The 18,677-nt window shown below is 43.7% G+C and overlaps 1 protein-coding gene across 17 annotated transcripts in view; it reads left to right on the plus strand.

The window, feature by feature from the left end:
• Positions 1–18,677, plus strand: part of AGFG1 (ArfGAP with FG repeats 1) — a 76,383-nt gene that overhangs the window by 9,587 nt on the left and 48,119 nt on the right. For all 17 annotated transcript variants that reach the window (XM_075003658.1, XM_075003668.1, XM_075003660.1 and 14 more), the window contains exon 2: positions 18,128–18,221. In XM_075003658.1, coding sequence (XP_074859759.1) covers positions 18,128–18,221 — 94 coding nt within the window. The remainder of the gene's footprint in view (positions 1–18,127; positions 18,222–18,677) is intronic.

An 18,677-nucleotide genomic window follows, 5' to 3' on the forward strand; every position in this document is an offset into this window, starting at 1 on the left:
TGAAGGTATGTGGGAATACAACCCTTCCATAACTCGAGGGACTATTGTACAAAGTTTGTCTGTAAGTATCTTTCTCTGTCAGACTTGTAACCTTGTCACAAATGTTTGTTCGTGACTTGTCTTGCATCCAAAAAAAATTGATTGGCATTGAGTGGGTTACCGCCCTTTCATTCTCTATTGATTGAACCCATATTTTTGCCATTGCATGTGTTTTTTGCCTGGAATCAATGTCAGGCTAACTAGTGTGTAGTTGTTTGTGTCATCCCATCTATACTCATTAAATAGGGCGACCATATCTCCCTGTCCCATTTAAAGAGTATAGATGGGAAGACACAAATAACTAAACAATAGTTAGCCTGACATTGATTCCAGGCAAAAAAAAACATGCAATGGCAACAATATGTAATCCCTCACAATGTAAAGTTAAGCACAACTCAAATATGGGACACAGAGATATGGGGGGGAGGGGTGGCTCCTCCAAGCCCTGGGGAGCTGGGAAGGAAACAGCAGCTGCTGGGGCTGCATGGGGAAACGGTGGCAGCCGCCTGTGCTCCCCGAGACTCTGGGAAGTGATTCCTGGCAGCAGCTGCAATGGGGGGTGGGTGGGTCCCAAATATAGGATAATTCGTCCTTGTTAAAAAATAAGTCAGGACACCTTTTTGGCATCCCAGATACGGCACTGTCCTGCCCAATAAGGGACAGATGGTCACGTTATCTTTAAAATACTCAAATTCTGCTTGGTCCCTTTCCCCTCACTTTTATTCAGAATTCCAATATCAATTCAAAATCTGTATTAAGAGCGTCTTAGTCAGTTGTCCAAAAATTCTTCAGTGCAGGTTATTCAGTCCTGCAGATTTTAAAAAACTTAGCTTTCGTAGGTATTAAATGTCTGTCTTCTATTGAAATGGAAAATGCCTTTATCACCATGAGGATGGCTTATTCATAACTTTAGCTTTTCAGATACAGAACTGAAATACTGAATACTATTAAGACAATTTTACCATCTCCATCTGGTAAAACTTATACTTTGGTAGGATTCCTTTTATTCCTGTTAATTAAAACGGACACACCCCGAAACAAAAAGCCCCTCACATTTTTCTGTTTAACCTTTCTCCCAATCAATATTGCACAGAGATGTAAAAGTCTCCTGTTTTGCTCTATATGGCTGATGGAGTTCGGAAGATGATAATGAGGCGCTGACATGAATATGCAGAGTCTCAATAGCATAATAGTGGCTGTGCGTGATTTGAAAATGCTACTTCTGGAATGCACACTGCCCATCTAGCTGGGAGCCTTTCAAAAGGACCCCCTTGATTTCGAAAGCCCCTTCTTTCTAAAATCAAATAGGAAGAAGGGGCTTTTGAAGTCGGGGTGTGCTTTTTGAAAGGTCCCCAGCTATATGGGCGGCGTGTGTTCCAAAAGTAGCACTTTCAAATTGTGCACAGCTGCCATTATACTAATGAGGTGCTGCATATACATGTCAACACCTCATTAGTATGTCCCTTTCAAAAGGGAGGGGCCAGTGTAGAGATGGCCTGTATATCACCAGTTGGATTGTAGTTAGTTTGTTTGCACAATGTAAAATATATTGGATCAAATAATTGGCTTGTAAACAATTAGAAGATAAGGAGATAAGTAACAATCAACACAAATTTGTCAAGAACAAATGATTTCAAACCAACTGAGTATCCTGTTACTTATCAAAAGCTTTGTGGATAGTGGGGAAGCTGTACATAGAGTATGTCTCAACTCATTACAGATCTTGATGCTGTCTCCCATGATCTTCTCCTAACCAAACTAGGGACGTACAGCCCCCACCTCCTCCAAATATGTACATGGAGGTGGCCATGTCTACACTAGCCCAAATCTTCGAAATGACCATTTCGAAGATTACTAATGAGGTGCTGAAATACATATCAGCAGATAGGAAAAAGGGGATTTTGAAGTTGGCAGGGTCCTTTCGAAAAGGAGCCTCATCTGGAAGAGCCACGCAGCAGTGAGCCGTGGCAATTTTGAAGTGCCGTGGCTGACGGCATGCTAATGAGGCACTGAATATGTATTTCAGCACCTCATTAGTAACTTTCAAAATGGCCATTTGAAGGATTTGGGCTAGTGTAGACGTGGTGTGGGTGTGGGCTTTATGTCCCTAGTTTGTTTAGAAGATCATAGTGGGTGCATAACTGGCTGGAAACCTGCACTCTGGATTAGCTACCAGAGGTTCAGAGCTCAGTTGGAAGGGAATTTTAAACATGGACACAGATTACCCAGGGAGGTTATGTAACCTCCATTATTGCAGGTTTAGACCCCTTAAACAAACACCTGTCAAGGATGGTCCAGATAATATTTAATCCTGCCTCAGCATAGAGGCCTGGAGAGGATGGTTTACTGAGGTCGCTATTAGTCCTATGTTTTTCCCATTCTAATGGGATTTGATGAGCAATTGAACCAAGGAAACCACTTACCTTGTGTTCATTAATAAGGTGAACTTCTCTCTCCAGTGAAGTCTAAATAGAATTATTCTGACTGAGATGCACTATTTGTAGTAGAAAATTATAATTTTCAAAAATTCAGAAGGATGTTTTTGTACTGATAATATGAGACTTTATATTCTATAACAGTTCTTTAGTCGGATGCCGGTGATTTGTAACCTACTACTACAAAAGAAACTCCTGTTTGTTAGTTTTACATTTGCCTTAATATGTCAAAGTTGGTGAAGTGAACTTTTCCTCCATAGGTCACTAGAGCTGAAGGACTGTTGACAGTTGTGCTTTTGGTCCCCTCTTTTTGTTGCCAACATACAGCTGTGAAATGGTAGTACGTGTGTCACTTGTGCATGATGGTGGCACATGAATAAATCCTTGCAATTCATTGGCTTTTTCACTGGTCTTTCATTGCATCTCACTTTTTTACTTTTGTCTTGGTACAAATAGAAAAATTACACAGCTCTTCAAGGTAGCATCTGTATCTACTTTAGCTATCTGTGTGTCTCCCTGTACTGTAGTATCAGAGTGACTCATTTACCTCACCGTTTTTAGATAGCTCCCTGTGTCTCAGTTCCCTGAGTGAATTGTCCAAGGGACTCCATTCACATCCTAGGCTAGTGCTTCTAACCACTAGGTCATCTATTCCTAGGTGTTACTGTACAGTGCGAGAAATGATAAAGATTACCAAAGACGATATCATGGGTTTAGTCTGAAGGAAGTTAAATCTATAGTAATATCTGTTGGCCCTCTAAAAAGACAAAATTAACACTTAAGTATTTGAGCTGCTTAATGTGTAATGACTTAATAGTAACATTTGGGATTGTTGGTGGAACTACACAAAGGGGCTTGAACAACATATGCTTTCGATTGCATTGGCACAGTGGGTTGTGAAGCATTTAGTTTCAAACTCCATAGTTATCTGAAATCGATTCAGAATGGGGTATACGTTTGTATTTTGCTTTCCCACAAGAGGCCTTTCAGAGGCAAACTTCACATAATGGCTTTTGTTCCCTTTGAATTTCCTTTGCAGTTTTTGTCTTCATACATTTTTAATAAGGGCTTGAAATTTGATTTCTAGCCAACATTTGCCTATGTCAGTCACTTTCTTATTAAATTCTTGGTAGAGTCTGGGGAGAGGAGGATTCTGTGAATTTGTAGGTGGGTATGACATCAGTGTATAAGTACTAAATGATAAAACCTTAGGATTTTTTTTTTCATGGCTATGTTTTGAGCTTAACAACCTAATGGAAGACATTCTGGCTTTAAACCACAAAACAAAGTGGTTGCCTAATTAGTTTTCTCTCTACTTCTCCACTGTCAGGCATAGATTGTCATTCACCACATCTTAAATCCATTTTCTAGGGATGCCTACATTCCATCACCTCCTTAATCAAGCAATTCTCTTTAAATATATCAAGCTACTACAACAGATATTTCCACCAAATAAGGCTGTTAGTTTGACATCCAGAGATTTTTTTAAGTCTTTCTAAGTTCTTATCCTTAGTAGGGAAATGAAAAAAAAAACCCAACCATGCTATTAGCAATAGTAACTGTATTGCAGTAGCATCCACCTTGTGTTGTTACATTGCTATACTGTGCTGGGGATTAGAAGTTGGGGTCAAAATTTCCTTGTATTCTACGGCCCAGGAGCAGGGAGCATTGCTGATACAATTTACTTACTTTTGATAGTGCAAGAGGGATCCTAAAGCTGCTATGTGGTGACTTTCCCTTTATGGTGGAAATATGGTCCTCACTTAAGCAGGTTGATTGATTGCTTTGCTTTACTGTAAGTAAGAAAATGAGCCTATTCCTCTCTGCCACATCAGATGCACTACTTGCAAAGGAGGAAAATGTGCTTTTTCTTTTGTGCCTGGGCTACTGGGCTCTTTAGGATGAGCATTTTGATCTTGGAACAAAATGTGCTTGCAAAGCCAACACAAAGATGCAGAAAAACTGGCTCCAAATTGCTCCTAAATTCTTAATCTTCCAATGACGACCAAACTGAATTTCTTTCTTTAACTGCTGCAAAGCACTTCAAGATTGTAGTATGAGGTTTTCATCATTTGGTAAGTGTAAGTTCAGTGCCCTAAAGTTAAATTTAAGAGTATAGTTGTCCTCAAAGGTTTTACTAAGGCTACCTATGAAACACCATAGTCTTTTTTTGGGGGACCATTATTACCCATCCCTCCCCTCTTTCAGCTTGTGTCCAGCTCACCTCTTCTCAGCCTTGCAGAGTCCTGCAATCATAGGTGGCCGTGATCACTGCCAGGCTGCTGGCTACTCATCTGGGTGACAGCAGTGTCAAGAGCTAGGGAGTGGAGGGTCAGCAGCCTGCCCCATCCTGCTTATACCTTGATGGTGGTTCTTCCACATGCCATTCCTTGCTGTTGGGAGGAAGTGAGAACATGAAGTGTGACACACTTAGAGGCCCTACCTGTGACCCAACTGGTGGATCAGAACTTGCCCTCTGAACACTGGTACAGTGTTTTTGTCAAACAGTGTCACTTGTTGAACACAGCTTCCCACTAGAAGAAAAACACGAATGGTTGTTTCTGTGGTATGAAAGGGTTTCCACTGTAATCATTGCAATAAGCCAAAAATAATCATGTCTGCAAGGCTTGTACAGCAAGGGTGGGCAATAATTTTTGATAGGGAGGAACCCTCCAAGAATTTTTGGTAAATGGTCTTCGATGATATTAATGGAGGTTGGGTGTAGAAAGGAGTTCAGGTGGATTGGGATGCAGGAGGGGTGTGGGGTCTGGGAGGTTGGAGGAAAGGTATTAGGGTGCAGAGGGGAGTGCAGGGTCCAGGTGTGAGTAAGGGTGCAGGAGAGTATCCTTACCTGGAGGAAGGATGTGGGAAGTAGTTGTGACCTGGTACTGGAGCATGGGTAGTGGGACAGGGTTTTTGGTTGTGACCTGAGGCACGGGTTTAGGAAGGGGAGCAGAGAGCTGGGTGTGGGGTGGGAAGTGCAGGCTGTGGCTGGGAAGTGTTTACCTATGTGACTTCCTGCCAGCAGGCCATTGCCTTCTGCACCACTGTATGCCACTCAAAATGGTAATCTGTGGAGGCCATGTGAGTTGTGAACCCCTGCATGGGGGCCCTCCGTGTGCTGCCTGCACCACAAACAGCCCAGGCAGCTCCAGCTGGCCAGTGGGAGCTGCAAGAGTGTGCTGTGTGTGCAGAGGTGTGCAGAACCCCTCTTCCCCACCCAGGCTTGTGCTGTCCAGAGAGCATGTGGTCCCCCGCAGCCAGCTGCTTTGAGCACCATGCAGGGTGCAGAAGCAGGGAGCCTGCCGGAGGTTCCTGCTGGGCTGTGGGCTGGTGGTAGGTTAAATGGTGAGTAAAATACATCCTGCAGGCTGCATTGTACTCACCCTGATGTAGAGATTCTGTAAACTGTGATTCCATACTGCTTTTATCACAGAATAAAATAGTTTTTGAATGACAGTTAATCAGTGGCAAACTGGCTTCACAGGTATCTGGAAAATAAATGCTGTGAATGTAAAAATACAGCTTGTATACAGTAGAGGCTGGGGTCAGATTTCCCAAGTAATTTAAAATGTGCTGTTCTGACTAGTAAATCCCCCCACTTGCTTCTTGGTAGAGGTACAACAGAATGGTGATTGCACTACAGAATCTCATGCTAAAGTAATATGTTTAAAACACTGAACTGTCATCTTGTGATTCTACATTGGACTCGAATGTTGAAAATTTATTCCTCAAATTCTCTTGCAAGAATGTTTACTGAAATATATGCTCTCATTAGTAGGCAGTGACTAGAGAGATGGAGGAACCTTTTTGAAAAAAGTATAGACATTACACAACGTGACATTATAACCCATCCATCTGGTGGTAAGGGCTTCTAATAATTGAGGGAATTCTGCATGCATGCAAACAAGCGGGCCCCCCATTTCTTTGCTTCCTTGCAGAAAGTGATGTGGAAGGAAAGGGAAGCTATCTGGTGGGAGGTTGGAGAGGGGAGAGGGGAAGAAGGGAGGGAAAGGCTGAAGATGATGGTGAGTGCAGTTGTGGGTGGGAATGTTCTACACACAGATTAGATGTGCTGGGGGCATATGGAGTTGCATGCCAGTGGGATGGTCCCCCAGGCCTGCAAGTGCTGAGCTGCCCAGCTGCAGGAGGGTGCCGCAGCTCCACAGAAGGATACGTAATGCCAGATGGGCTATCTTTGTGCACACAACAGTGAATGCCTACTTGAGGGAGGTCAAGGGAGGCAGGGGAAATGGGGTTGTGGGGGGGGGTGAAGAAGCAGTGGGTAAGGAAGGTTGTGCAGTGGGGGAGGGGGATTGAGCAGAGAACAGCTGAAAGTGAAAGAGGGAGCGGATGCAGAAATAAAGTGGCTAGGGAAATTGGAGTAGGGCAGAATGGGAGTATGGCCTGTGGCATCCTCTTGGCTGTAGCTAGTGTTTCTCTGTTAAGGAGGCCCACGGACCTCCCACCAGTCCCCTGTACCCAGATACTCACCCCATTGAGTCCCAGCCAGCTGCATTTAACCCTCCAATAACCCCCATGCCCAGATCCCACTCCCCATTGAGCTCTCGACCACCTTAACCTGAACCCCATCTCATAGTTCCACAGCCCCTGTATTCCCCACTGAGCTGCCTGTGTCTTGATTGCCCCACGCAAAACCTTCTTACCCCATGTCTGGATCCCTCCACACTTAGTTTCTCCTGGGCTGAACCTGCCTATTGATTGCTAGTGTGCCTGGTGCAAATGGGCAGGGTGGGCCCTTGAGGGGCCACCCAACCCTGACACAGGTCCTTGCCCTGGAGGGTGGGCATGCTGCTGGGTGAGTTTGCACTCCATGCAGCCATTGGCCTTTGGTCCCTATGCCAAAGCCTCCACATTTTATTGGTAGATGAAAATCTGCAGAATTTTAAAACGTGCAAAGTGTGTGTGTGTGTGTGTGTGTGCGCCTAATTCCCTCAGGAGTGAATTACAGACTACTGTAGTCTGTATTTGCAACAGTTTTGTGTTGCTGCAGCTCTGTGTGTTTTCTTTCAGTTGTGCTGTGGTTGGGAATGCTCCTTTAAAAAGAATCTCAGAGGGTGGAGAGAGAGGGAGACAGAGGTCCTAAAGATATGCAAAAATGTTATGACTAAGGGGAACAGTAATAAAATCTCCTAGTAACTGGATTAATTTATAAATGAGGTTAATATAAGTACTGAGTATTGAATACTTTTTTGTGTTTAACATACTGTTTATTTACTTCTAATTCTCAGTTTAGAAAGGCTGGAAAACATATATGTGGCATGTGCCTCAAGACTTAAATTTATTTGGCATGCAAGTTAGATTATTATTTTTATTTTTATTTGGTGGCCAAAGGCTAACCCTGGGTAGCGATGAGGAAATAAAGTCTATGGAGGGTTGGCAGGTCAGTCTGTTGACTTCCCATTTAGCCAGAAAGAACTCCACCCCCCCCACACAGTATCTCCACCCAAACTTCGCTGGTAATATGAAAAATTCCCTTCTAATGTGGGTTGCGTGATCTCACATCTCTGTGTAGGCTTATAACTCCCCGCTCTCTTGCTCCTGGTGGAGTCTTTGTATTTGTGCAGGGAGGGTGGGGCTTCCTGACCCCTCCTCCATGTGATCTGAGAGTCTTAGTGCTCCCTAGGGAGGCAGACTAGTGGCAAGTCAAAAACACTCTGATGGGTGGAATCTTCTGGAACAGCAATAACTAGAAATAGAAATGAAAGGCTAATGGCTGATTTGAAATTCAGAGATTACATAATTGAGTATTCCCAGAAGTAGTGGAACATTAATAGCGGTGATGTAATAAATTATGTGGCTGAGAAGAGAGGGGAAAAAAAAAAAACCACTTGTGTGGAAGCTTTACTTGGCATGAACATAGACAAACTGTTAAAGGTGAGTTCAGGTTCTGTTCTGTATATGTGCGTTACTCCTGGGAAATCTTCTGACCTTCATGAAGGAATTGTAATTGAATCAATTTTCTGGAGAGAATATCCTTTGACCAGAAAAAAACATCTTGACCATATATTTTCCAGAATTATTTGACAACATTGTACCATTTCTTATAGTAAAACATCTTCTAAATATTTTGGGGGGTAAATTTACATTGTTTACCCAGTACCTGACAAGAAATAGCTTATGGGAAGTCTTCTAAAAGACAAAACAGATTATGTGAAAGAGAGGATTGATAACATTGCACAAGCTGTCTTTGATGGCTGAAGCAATATTTACAATGAGGGTACCATCAATTTCATGAGAACTGACCAAGTGTTCTTATTCTTGTACACAATTGAAGATTAGCACATAGCCCAATGCATTGACTAGTTTAAAAATATAATCAGTTAATTGGTTCCCAGAAGGTTATTTCAGTACTGGCTGACAATGTAGCTAGCATGAAAGCTGCTTGGTCTTTGATAAATGAGTGTCTAAACCTGTATTGACGAGTGTGCTGTCTTTACAGTGTGCTTTTCATTGGTGATATTGAAGATTTGACAACTTTCTGTGATGTGACAAAAGTAAAAGGCATTGTCCAATTTTTCAGACACTGAAAAATGACACTTGTTTAATTTAGTACAGTGTTCAGTTTTACTCACCCTGAGTAAGTCTAAGTCTTGGGGTGGTTGATAGCTATCTTCTGTTAAGTGCCTCCAAGGAACTTGAAAATCCAGCCTACTGGCTGGATTTGGCCTGCCAGACTACCAGATTGTGCTAGTCACTGCCCTGTGGTATAGAGAGATCATAGTGGTCCCCACACCTGACCGCTCTGAGTGGCGTGCAGGGGCACAGCAGGCAGGGAGCTTGTCTGATGGTCCTGCTGGGCTTCTGTCTGGCAGTCATCTGAGGTATGCGCCTTGGAGCCAGAGCCTACCTTGGAACCCTGCTTTTTCTTCCACCCCAGTCCTAGATCACAACCCAAACCCTCTGCACCCAGACCCCTACTCCAAGCTGGAATCCTCTTCTGTATCCCAGTCCGGTACCCCAAGCTCCCTTCTCCCAATTTCTATCTCAGAATCCAAACCTCTTCCGTTAATGCTATGAATTCTTTGAGTGCACCCCCCATCAGGTGACTGCCTTTTCTGAAGGCTAATGCAGTTCAGCTTTTGACCCTTTAATGGGTGCTTGATATACAGTATATCAAAAAGAGTTTGGGGTAAAGATTATCCAAATGCATGAATAAACCATTCTGACTGTGTGGTAGCAAATTTTATAAAGCAAGAAGTAGCCTGTTCATTTGCAAAGCAATGTGGAGGGCAGACCCTGCAATTAAATCGAAACTGCTTGCTCCTTCATTGAAATGGGATGGCGTGTCCTCGTGCTTTGGGTATTGTAGTAGAATTTTTTGTTTAGCATGTACTACTGCACATGCAGAATAAAATTGGTCAGTTTGGGGAACTGACCGTTCAAAAATCAGAAGCAGACTGAAGACCCTCACTGTCAGGAAGCAGTTGACTGTTAATCACAATTTAAGGTTTACAGAAAAAACACATCTGAAAAAATGAAACAGCGATTGCCAGATGAAGAGGAAGGAGATGCTGTTGAAGCAAACGAAGCACCTTGATTTTTATTCTGTAAGAGCTGATCTCCTACCTAGCACAAGCACATTTGAAAAATGATTGTTTTGTGTAGTCTCTGTGCTTTTAATTTTTTCCTTGTGACTGTTCAGTCTTGAATTCCATTGAGTTCCATTTAAATGATAAAAACTTTAATTTTTTTATAACATCCTAATTTTTCATTGCTGTAGTTAAAATAACTTAGTTCAGTCATTCTGTTTTTGTAATTAAAAATAGGTATTTAAGGCAAAGCTTATTTGGAAACCAGTGTCCCCTATAAACTGAGCATTTGGGTGGCTGCCCAGGAGCGATTCCCATGCTTTCCAACTGATTAGCAGAGTGCCTGCTGGCAGTGCACATCGGCACATGCCTTGGTGCACATAGCAAAATATATTCCACACATGGATGTCAAGGATAGAGGGAACATTGTTGGAAACAAATTTTTTTTTTTTTTTTTACTTGAAACTGTTGTAACTTGCGCCTCAAATGTATTTGTCTGTTTTTGATGATGATTGACTAATTATTAACCAGTTATCTTTGGACCAGCTGTTTGGTTTTTATGGGCTAGAGGAGATTCTTTTAGCAATGGTAACCAAAATGAAGGTCAGAAATGCTAGGGTAATCACAAAGCTTGCTATGTTGATGTGGTATTAGCATATGAATAGATATGTAATGACTTGCTCTCTATAGATCCATAGATAAATATGTACACTTAAACGTATTTTCCATTTTTTTTCCCCCCATTTACATGGCTGGCCACACATTACAAACCCAAATCATTCTTGCTTCTCTGAGCTGGACCTTAAACATTTGCAGTGGCTTGAGTGTATAATTGCATTCCCTGAGATTTGTCCTCTCAGCACATAGTGTAGTAAGATAAAGATTGCTCAATCCTTTCTTCTTTCCTAAATATCAACTTGAATTATTTTTTAAGTTGAAAGTAGAATGAGCATGTTTGAAACTAGAGATCTGTAATTGAGCTAGTCATTCTAGAGTACCAACTGTTTTGCATCCCCAGTCCTTTCTTCTTTTCCCCATCATCACCGCTTTTAAAGAGTTTATCAGAAAATAAGTAAACTTCAACAGTTTTGTGAAGACTGCCAGGTTGCTTTATTGAAACAGCTTGGTATATCATTCTTCTGAAATTTTGAAGAAGTGCAGGGGAGTGGGTTAGTATACTAGGAAAGCTATTTGCTTTATGGAAGGGGTGGGGAACCTTTTTTGGGTTTGGGGCCACTTACTCTGTATGGCGCATAAGTAATCTACAAGTCTCCCTCCACTTTGCTTTATCTTGGGACAAAACTTCTAGCTGGCTCCAGGAGTTACCCCTGTTGTCCTTCAATTGCAGTAGATCTTCTCCACGTGGTCTGGGATCTTCCCTTTTTTTGCATTTTCCTTTCAGGTTCCATGTGAGCTTGATGCACGATGCTAGATGATGCTTTTCTGAGTATGTGGCCTAGCCATGCCCACTTTCTTCTCTTGACTTTTAATGTCAATTGGAACCCACTTACACAAAGAGAAATCAGGGGGACCACACAAATGAGAAGTACAAATACACACGTCCCAGAACCCCTCCCTTGGCTTTCCTGACTTCAGCCCACAGGGCTCGAGTATCCACACCTGAGCCTTCAAGATCCTTACAAAGGGACAAGGAATATTTAGAAGCTTGTATTCTGCTCCTTACCTCTGAATCACTTCCTCCATGGGGCTGATGTCATTTGCAGCTGCAATTCAAACAGCAAAAACATTGCACTGATGTTGACAAAGCCCTGTCTCAGGTGATGAGCTCTGCACAAACCACAACGTCATCCAGAGCATCACACTGAGGGTGTGTCTACACTAAGAAGTTAAGTTGGTTTTTCTAGCACCTGATTTTATAATGTTGAGGATGCACGTCCATACTGGTACATCATGTTGCTGAAGTGTGCCCCATTAACTTTGCCTGGTTTGACTTTGTCAGCAATGCACTGGGTGCCTATCCCACAATTCCTACTGCCCAGTTATATTGTGGGTTCCTGACCCAATGTGTGACGGTGATTTATGGATGTGTGATGTCAGCATCCCATAGTGCACTTCATCTTCATCCCTTTGGAATGCAACAGTAGAAAGTATTTTCACACCCTTTTTACGTATCCTTGCAGACACCGTTGCAAGACTAGCATGGAACCCATGCAGCTTAAAGCTGTTTTGACAAATATGAGTACCTCATGCATTTTGCTGTGGTATGTACAGAGCCTAAGCATTGATCAGAGTATGATACAGACATGTATGAATGCGAAACACTAGAGAGGAGGAGCAGGGAGATGCTGGCTACTTTCGATGCTTTGTACACAACAGAGTGCTGGTTCTGGTGCCATGAAACAAGCTCAGATTGGTGGGACCAAGCTCAGACTGGTGGGATTGCAGTCTTCTGCAGGTATGGAATGATTGGCATTTGATACAAAACTTCTGTGTGTGTAAGGCCACTTTCATAGAACTTTGAGAATTATTCTCCCCTCCCTGAAGTTCTGCGATACCCAATTGAGACCACCTCCCACAGTTCAGAAGTGTGTGGCAATTGCTGTGTGGAAACTTGCAACATGACACAGCTACTGGTGAGTGGGCAAAGCTACAGTGGGGCCTGCTGTCATCTAGGCAGCCAAGGCAATCAATACCCTTCTGCTGCAGAAGACAGTAACTCTGGAAAATGGGCAGGATGTAGATGGTTTTGGTGTAATGGCATTCCGTAACTGTCTGGCTGGGCGAAAGGTAGGGACATTTGTGCTATCTTGGCACCAGACCACCTTGCCACAGAGTACATAAACTGCAAGGGGTACTTCTACATGGTGTTTCATGTGTTGGTGGATCAACATAGTTGTTTCACCAACATCAGTGAAGGGTGGTCAGGAAGGTGCAGGATGTGTACATCTTTGGGAACTGTTGGTCTGCTTAGAAAGCTGCAGAATGAGACTTTCTTCCCAGACCAGAAAAACACCTTTGGAGAAGTGGAGAAGCCAACAGTGATTTCTGCATGACACAGCTTACCCCTTGGTTCATGAAGCCATACTCAGACAGCTTGGACTGCAATAAAGAGCAGTTCGGCTACAGATTGAGCAAGTGCAGGATGATGATAGAATGTGCCTTTGGCCATTTAAAAGCCAGGTTTGGGTGCCTCCTGCCTTGGTTAGACCTCAGTGGAGGTGTGTGCTTTATAATTGTGAGGGTAAGGGGGAAAATTTCATGCCATTCTGGAGTGCTAAGGCAGATCACCTGGCCAGTAATTATGAGCAGGCAGACATAAAAGCAATAAGGGGAGCACAGTGGGGGAGTGCTATTCAGCAAGGCTTTGAAAAACAGCTTTATGAATGACCAGACAGCATCATGTCTCTTGCTCTTAAGGCAGACCCTGAATGTGTGCTTGTTTGTAAACTGCCTCTACCTTCAACACAAGCAATAAAAACACTGTTTTGAAATTCATTGTTTTTATTCAGGAGACACTACAGGTGTTTGTGGCAGGGGCTTTGGAGATGGGATTAGCAAGGGCATTTGTCCATTGCACAGGTGGGGGAATGTCAGCCTTCCACTCTCAGAAGTGTCCCAGGAAGGGAAATGCAAGGCTGCCCTCGACTTTCCCCCGCATTCTGTGATGCTGAGGTGGGGAGGCTAGGGAACATGATGAGGAGGGCATGTGGTGGCTCATGGGCTGCGATGGGGCTCTGTACTCCTATCCTAGGGACCACCGGAGCTCTCTGTGCTACCTCATCAGCTGCAACATCTCCCTATGGGTCTCAAGTTCAAGTTCTCTGTGCTGTTTCTTCACCTTATGATTCACTCTTTTCTGCCTTATCAGCTCAATTCTCTTCCTCCTGAGGGTTTTCTCCATGCATTTAACTGTTCCCTGTCTGTGTGCGGGGGGCGGGGGGGGGGGGGGGGTTCCATGTGCTCTATGAACATATCTTCCAGCTTTTGCTTTCTCCTGCAGATCTGGCAGTCTAACAGTAGAGGGTGGGGGGCAAGCATCGATGACAGAGACAGCTGTTGTGTGTGCTGTGGAAAAAAGGGAAGGCCTGACATTAAGGAGATAAGGTTAACAAAACACAAAGGAATATCTTGAATGAACCCCGTGAAAGCCAGTAGGCATGTATTCTCCTTAGGAACAAATTTGGGCTTTTAAGTGCCCTCTGTATAGCAGGTCTTGTGTAGACATCTCTAAAGGACCTGCTTGACACATTTTGTTTTCAGCCATGGTAAGACACAGAATGGGGACGTGATTACAAAAGCATTTTTTGCAACTGCTTGCAGCAGGCGGATTGTGGGAGTGGTGATGGTTCCTATGGGCTGTGGCAGTGGTGGTCACTGTGTGCCTTGCTCTCTTACCCCATGGTCGTCTCCTCCCCCTCCCCCCACCTTCCCTACCCTCTAGGCTGAGGCAGTGAGTTTTCTTTTCCACAGCAGCCTGGAAAGGGGGCCATGTCCCAGCATGGTGCCTTGCTCTCTCTCGCTATGTGGTCCCTTGCTTCCACCTGCTTTCCTCCCTGCAGTGCTCTGGACCACCATATTGCTCTCTGCCCCCAACTGTGCTGGGACAGTGAAAATTTCCTGCCCTCTAGCAGCCCAGGGTAGGGGGGAAAGCGGTAGTCTGGGTATTTAGCCTAATGCTCCTTCCCCTGCTTCTTGTTGCAGAAAGATGCAGTATGCTTAGAATAAGAAAACTCAATAAGGAACGAATGCTAAGCCAATGCGGGCACAAGGCCTGTTATTATGCAAAACAGCTCTGTGGTGATATGACTCCAGATTACTGATTGGTGGCTTGGAGGAGAAAGGTGTCCTATCTAGGAGGTCTGCATAAGGCAGGTCTCCCCAAAAACCTTGTGAGGAAAAATTAGAGTACCTGTCTGAGAGCTTTATAGAGATGAGCCAGGAAGATCATTGCTCTGTCCTCGGACACATTAACAAGTTGTTCCAGGGGCCCTGGGTTGTTCAGGAGTAACAGCTGCAAAAGATTACGCCTAGTTGTCTTAGCCCACTTGTAGCATTATTAAAAATGAGAACTCTCCAGTTGTGCCTCCCCGCCATCAGGGAGTGGCTGTGAAATGTCCTGAGGTGAGGAGATGAGATCCAATGTTAGACGGCTCCTGGCTGTCAGCAAGAGCAGCTGTTCTGTTCACCTGCTAACCATTGTCATAGTCCTCCTCGCCCACTGTCTCCTTTTCTGTTGCCTGAGGAATCTCGTTGGAGGTATCCACAGGCTGTTGAAGGACAGTGGTTGCGTCACTCCGTAGAATCCCATGCAGCTGCTTGCTCATGGAAGTGGCATGTTTGTGGTGATGACCCAGAAGGTCCATTTTCTTCCTTTGTTTTGTGGTGCACCTGCCTGTGCTCCTTTATTTTCACCTGCCACTGCTTGGTGTCCCTGGTATACCTATTTTCCTCCATGCCCTGTGAGGTCTTTGTGTATATGCTTGCATTTCTTCTGCTGCTTTGTAATTTTCTCAACACATTCATCCTCCAATGCAGCAGTGCGTTTCTGGATCTCCTGCGTGCTCCATACTAGAATTCATCTAAGACCCTGAGAATTCATGACTAGACGTGCTGCTGTGGTGTGCTGCCTGCTCCACTCACCACTCTGGTCAAGCAGGAAATGACTTTCAGATTTTCCTGGGCCACTTCCTGCACACTTGGAGAGCAGCAGAGCTTAAAGTGCTGGCCAGAGGGGGTGCTGTGGTTTATACCATGACGCTAAGAATGTCGAATTTCACAGCACTCTGCCTCCACTACCCTAAGGTCGACGGGCAAGGTTGAATTTCGTATTGCTTCTTGTGAAAAGTAGAAGTACAAAAGTTGACCTTAAGAGCGTTTAAAGTTGATGGAACGGACCCTGTGGTGTTGACAGATTCCTTACAAATTCAAAGTCACCTAAATTCGAATTAATCTCCTAATGTAGACCAAGCCTAAACTGTTGTGCAACATCTGTCCCTATGTTAAAGTAAATCATTGCATAGTGTGCAAGAATGCAGCCTAGCTAAAGCAAAAGGCATTTTAACACCTCCATAACTGGTAAATAGATTACATTTAAAAGATGTCAGTTTAAATTATCATTTACAAAACCATGACTGTTTATAACATGATCTGTATATTATTACAGGTGGCATGTGTAGCATGTTTGTTACTGAGGTTGCCTGATACTTCCCATTACAAGCTCCTGTTCTCAAGTCCTTGTATCTGTAGCAACATTTAAATGTTTGGGCTGAAATTTTCCATGTCAAGTGATCAAAGCTGATTTTAAATAAGATTTCAGTCATTTTTCAGAACAAAGTTAGGGGAAAATATAATTTTATGTTAACTTCTGGTTAATGGTATGTTTCATAGCTCTAAAATGCAGTCATGTTTGGTTGCAGGGACTTGAAATTTGATGGGATGGAGGTGGTGGTAGCTAGCGTTGTCAACTTTCTAATTGCACAAAACCCCCAACACCCTGCCCCTCTGAGTCCCCACCTGCCACTAGCTCCATCTCTTCCCCTCCCTCCATTGCTCACTTTCTCCTACCCTTAGTACTTTCACGGGGTTGGGCTCTGTGTGTGTGTGTGTGTGTGGCTGGGGGTGAAAGCTTTACAAAGGAGCCAAAAATGAAGGCTTTCAGGGTGCAGTAAAGGACTCTGGGAGGGTGTGGGAGAGAGGCTCTGGCAGTATTGGAGATGAGTGTGAAGCCGGGGATGAGCAGTTTGCGGCACAGAAGGTGGCTTTCGGCTGGGGTCAGAGCTTGGGGTGGAGGAGTGGGTTTGGGGTTCAAGTGGCACTAACAATGGTTTGGTGTCCCTGCAGCCTAGCAGCTCTGTATGCTGACCTTGCAACTGTAGGCACCATTACTGTAGCTCGCAATGGTCATAGCTGCTTCTATTGACGGGGAACTAAACTAGCATTTCAGGTGAAACTTTGCATGGAGCCTCATTGTGCCTTTATGCTGCAGGGACCTGGCAGCTGCTTCCAGGAAGTGTGAGGAGCTAGGGAAGGTAGAGAATTTGTCTTGACCACAGCTGACTGGAGCTGCCAGGTGCCTTTTCGATTGGGCATTACAGTTGCAAGCCAGACACCTGGTGATATCAGTCAGGAATGTGCCATTTGCTGTCTTCGTGAATCTGCCCAAATAATATTTTTGAAAAGTGTTTTTTATACATGTTCCATACTGATATTTTTTTTAACAGTTAAATTTCCAGAAGATTCTGTTCTCATTGAGCACATTCCAATTCAGGGCTCAGTGAGACTTTTCATTGTAGCTGTGGGCTGCTGCAGGCTGTGCTGGATTCTGGCTTGGGCGTTGGAACTGAGAGTAGAGTGCCTTTCTCTTGTGATCGCATTATGTCCCCCAGCTCCTAGGCAGCCTGAAAGAAGAAACTACCTGATCTGAATGCGGACAGGATAAGGCCAGATGTTGGGGTGAATGATGGTATAACTGGAGCAAAGACACGGTGGCCTTGAGACTGGCAGATGGGGATGGAAATTGGAATTAACTAGGCAAAATGACTGAGAGGACTAGTTGTAGGATGGGGAGAGGACAGAGATCCAAAAAGCAGCATGAGTGGAGGGGGAGAACTGGTACTGGCTGGACAAGGACCAGGATAGGAAGCTGGGATTGGGGGAGGAGGAGCATGCGGGTGGGACAATGCACTGAGAATGGATGGAGCACTGAGGGAGGGAGACTTGGACTACAAAGTGAAATACCTATCTCATTCACAAAGAATTGCCAAGCCATGAGAGGTCAGTATTGTCTAGCACATTACAGCTAAATAACAGCACAGAACATTGAGAGCCAGGACTGGTAAACAAACTTCATGGGACCATGGGAAGCTTAGCCACACCCATGAGAAGAGGTCATCTAGCTCATTAAAATCATGCTGGACAAGAGATTTCTGGATTAGAGGTTCAACCTGTCTAATGTACAGTACCATTTAGATTTCACCAGGTTGGTTGATTTGTAGCTCCGTTGCATATTTTCCCAAGGCCAACTCTTTAAACCGTACGCCAATTTAAAAAAAAGTTGTAGCTTATTGGAAAGGTGGAAATCGTATGTTGTATTTTTTTTTTCCAGCACACTGACAAATTTTTTTTTGCTTACTCTTTTAGGCGAGGTTTAAATCCGCCTCACAGGGTTAAGTCTATCTCCATGACCACATTCACTCAACAGGAAATAGAATTTCTGCAAAAACATGGAAATGAAGTAAGTGCTCCTTTTTATTGTAGACTACCAAATGTTTGGTAAATGATTTCATTTAGTGCAATATTTGATTTTTTTTTTTTTCAGAATTTCAGGAGTGCGAAGTGCAAAAGTAGACTAAAGAAATCAATCTTTATAATGGAGACTTTTTTCTTAAAAAGAGAGCTTCCTTTAATTACCATGTGAAAATGTTTAGTGAATAACACATTGATTAAAACTGTAACTGGAGACCACCTGGATTCATACTACTAGCACCATTGCCCTTTTGTTTTTACGTGGCCTTTTCCCTTCTCTTCTCTCAGAGCTTAGTCAGGTGCTTGAAGTATATCAGTCTGTTACATTACAAATCCTTTTACCTTCTGGTGTGTCTTCCTTTGAGAGATGCTGTATGCTCTCTCTCTTTCGTGCTGTGTGAAGGCAAAGAACCTTAAAACAGAATAAATTGATTGCATTCTCTTA

This window comes from Carettochelys insculpta, chromosome 10 (genome assembly GCF_033958435.1).
Source record: "Carettochelys insculpta isolate YL-2023 chromosome 10, ASM3395843v1, whole genome shotgun sequence".
NCBI classification, from domain to species: domain Eukaryota; kingdom Metazoa; phylum Chordata; order Testudines; family Carettochelyidae; genus Carettochelys; species Carettochelys insculpta.